Source organism: Neomonachus schauinslandi, chromosome 2 (genome assembly GCF_002201575.2).
Source record: "Neomonachus schauinslandi chromosome 2, ASM220157v2, whole genome shotgun sequence".
NCBI classification, from domain to species: Eukaryota; Metazoa; Chordata; class Mammalia; order Carnivora; family Phocidae; genus Neomonachus; species Neomonachus schauinslandi.
Window position 1 is genome coordinate 72093038 of NC_058404.1, and position 3765 is coordinate 72096802.

At 37.9% G+C, this 3765-nt stretch overlaps 1 protein-coding gene across 1 annotated transcript; it reads right to left on the minus strand.

Annotated features, from left to right (window-relative positions):
• Positions 1-952: 952 nt before the first annotated feature.
• On the minus strand, positions 953-1300 carry LOC110588615 (60S ribosomal protein L30-like). Its single transcript, XM_021698969.1, has one exon. The coding sequence runs from the start codon at positions 1298-1300 to the stop codon at positions 953-955; it is 348 nt and encodes a 115-aa protein (XP_021554644.1).
• Positions 1301-3765: the final 2465 nt, after the last annotated feature.

Consider the following 3765-nt stretch of genomic DNA (forward strand, 5'->3'; position numbering starts at 1 on the left):
TGGCTAATGATGATGAACTCTTTTTCATGAGTCTGTTAGCCATTTGTATGTCTTCTTTGGAGAAGTGTCTGTTCATGTCTTCTGAGCATTTTTTGACTGGATTATTTGTTTTTAGGGTGTTGAGTTTGAGAAGGTTTTTATATATCCTGGATATCAGCCCTTTGTAGTGTCATTTGCAAAAATCTTCTCCCATTCTGTGGGTTGCCTTTTCGTTTTGTTGACTGTTTCCTTTGCTATGCAGAAGCTTTTTATCTTGATGAGGTCCCAAAAGTTCATTTTCGCTTTTGTTTCCCTTGCCTTTGGAGACGTGTCTTGAAAGAAGTTGCTGTGGCCGATGTTCTCCTCTAGGATTTTGATGGATTCCTGTCTCACATTGTGGTCTTTCATCCATTTTGAGTTTATCTTTGTGTATGGTGTAAGAGAGTGGTCGAGTTTCATTCTTTCATCACTAGAAGTCCAATGCGCTATCCGTTGAGCCACAGAGCCACCTGAGTTTCCTTCTTCTGTATATAGCTGTCCAATTTTCCTAGCACCACTTATGGAAGAAACTGTCTTTTTTCCATTGCATATTTTTTTCCTGCTTTGTCGAAGATTATTTGACCATAGAGTTGAGGGTCCATATCTTGGCACTCTATTCTGTTCCATTGGCCTATATGTCTGTTTTTGTGCCAGTACCATGCTGTCTTGGTGATCACAGCTTTGTAATATAGCTTGAAATCAGGCAACATGATGCCCCAGCTTTGTTTTTCTTTTTCAACATTTCCTTGGCGATTCAGGGTCTTTTCAGATTCCATACAAATTTTAGAATTGTTTATTCTGGCACTTTGAAAAATGCCATTGGTATTTTGATCAGATGGCATTGAAGGTATAGATTGCTCTGGGCAGCATAGACTTTTTTTTTTTTTTTTAAACAAGCTGTGGCCAGTTTTATTAAAGGAAAATTTTGCGTGATTTACTTTTCACCAGTCTGTTCTGGCATGCTTCTAATGATATCAGAATCACCTGGATCAATGATAGCCAGTGTGCATTGTCTGTAGTATTTCCCACATGCTGTGCCCAGTTCAATATTATTGCCACTGTAGTGATGGACACCAGTTTTGGCCAACATGGCATAGTATTCTATTTCAGATTTCCTCAGGGCTGGGCAGTTGTTGGCGAGGATGACCAGTTTCGCTTTGCCATGTCTGATCATTTTCAGAGTCCGCTTGTACCCCCGCACGTACTTTCTACTTTTCATAACAAGCTCTAGCCTGGAGTTGATTGACTCCAGCGACTTTTTTGTCTTCTTTGCAGCCACCATCTTCTTGCCTTAGATGCAGGATGGCCCCAACCAAGAGCAGCCACCAAAATGGCCCCAGCCTAGACATTTTAACAATGTTTATTCTTCTGATCCATGAGCATGGAATGTTCTTTCATCTTTTCGTGTCTTCTTCAATTTCTTCATGAGTGTTCTGTAGTTCCTAGAGTATAGATTCTTTACCTCTTTCATTAGGTTTATTCCGAGGTATCTTACGGTTTTTGGTGCTATTGTAAATGGAATCGATTCTCTAATTTCTCTTTCTACAGGTGCATTGTTAGTTCATAAGAAAGCAACTGATTTCTCTGCATTGATTTTTGTATCCTGCCACATTACTGAATTGCTGGATGAGTTCTAGGAATTTGGGCGTGGAGTCTTTTGGGTTTTCCACATAAAGTATCATGTCATCTGCAAAGAGAGAGAGTTTCACTTCTTCTTTGCCAATTTGAATACTTTTATTTCTTTTTGTTGTCTGATTGCTGTTGCTAGGACTTCTAGTACAATGTTGAACAATAGTGGTGAGAGTGGGCATCCTTGTCATGTTCCTGATCTTAAGGGAAAGGCTCTCAGCTTTTCCCCATTGAGAATGATATTCACTGTGGGTTTTTCATAGATGGATTTTATGAAATTGAGGAATGTTCCCTCTATCCCTACACTCTGAAGAGCTTTAATCAGGAAAGGATGCTGTATTTTGTCAAATGCTTTTCTGTATCAATTGAGAGGACCATATTGTTCTTCTCTCTCCTCTTATTAATGTGTTCTATCACATTGATTGATTTGCGAATGTTGAACCACTCTTGCATCCTGGGGATAAATCCCTCTTGGTCGTGGTGGATGATCCTTCTAATGTATTGTTGGATCCTATTAGCTAGGATTTTGTTGAGAATCTTGATGAATGGATAAAAAAGATGTGGTCCATATATACAATGGACTATTACTCAGCCATCAGAAAGGATGAACCAAACTTTACATCAACATGGATGGGACTGGAGGAGATTATGCTAAGTGAAATAAGTCAAGCAGAGAATGTCAATTATCATATGGTTTCACTTATTTGTGGAACATAAGGAATAGCATGGAGGACATTAGGAGAAGGAAGGGAAAAATGAAGGGGGGGAAATCAGAGGGGAGATGAACCATGAGAGACTATGGACTCTGAGAAACAAGTTGAGGGTTTTGGGGAGGGGGTGGGGGGATGGGTTAGCCCGGTGATGGGTATTAAGGAGGGCACGTACTGCATGGAGTACTGGGTGTTGTACAAAAACAATGAATCGTGGAATACTACATCAAAAACTAATGATGTAATGTATGGTGGCTAACATAACATAATAATAATAAAAAAAGAAAGTATAAAGCAAAAGGAGAGAATGTTTTCCAAACCATTGAAAATGCACTTATAAATAAATAGAAACTATATATGAGAACATATTTACCCACATTTAACAAACATAAGCCTACACACATACACCTCCGCCACACACACACACACACACACACAGTCACACACACACACACACACACACAGAGTTATGCCAGTACCACTACCACAAGGAACCCACCTAGACTGAACCAGTTTGGAAAGGTGGAGTTCTTCCCTTAGGGCACCTCTTGGGCCAATGTGGTTATAGAGAATAGTCAGAATACCTATGTTCCAATCTAGTTCTGTGACTTAATAAGTATGACCTTGGGCAAGTTATTTAACCTTTTAAAGCCTCAAGTCCCTAATCTAAATAATGAGTATTATAATAGTACCTAATTCAAACAGATTTACTGTAAAGATTAAATGATGTAATCCGTGTAGTGTAAAGTGTTTAGCTGTATGTAAGTATTTAATTAATGCTAGTTCTTATTGCTGCTATTATTATTAAACATTAATTTTATTCTCTTTCAAAGATACAACAATAATATTCTTCATATCAATTAAAAGAATGCAATTGCCTTGTGTTAAGTATTGGTAGGCTAAAATCCAAACTGTTGAAATGTAATTTGTATAGAGATAAGGTGACTATCTTCTTTTTGTCTGCAGTATGAAGGGTAACAGTAAAAATGCAAATAGAATAAAGGTAATAAATGGAAATGTTGGGAAATAATACTTAAATTGCATAACAGCTTTTTTATGCTGGTAAAGAAAAGAGAGCTCCACGAATAAGCCACAGATGTGTCATTAAAATTAAGTGAAAATTTATCTTTGGGAAGTACTCTTCAAGGTGATCTACAATTTACATTATAAGTGAGAGGAGATATATATCCTAAAACCGCCCTAATTATTGCTCCCCTATAACATATTTTAAAGTGCTATGGGTTTTTTTAAAAATCCATCAAACAGAATTTAAAAGCAATCAGAAGAAAATTTCGGTAAACTCCTTTTGCAACATCCACCACCCATGCCAGCACTTTGAGCCCATATATTTTGCCTTCCCTCCTATTACTGAGATGCAATGTCTGCCTTCCCACCTATTACAGAGATG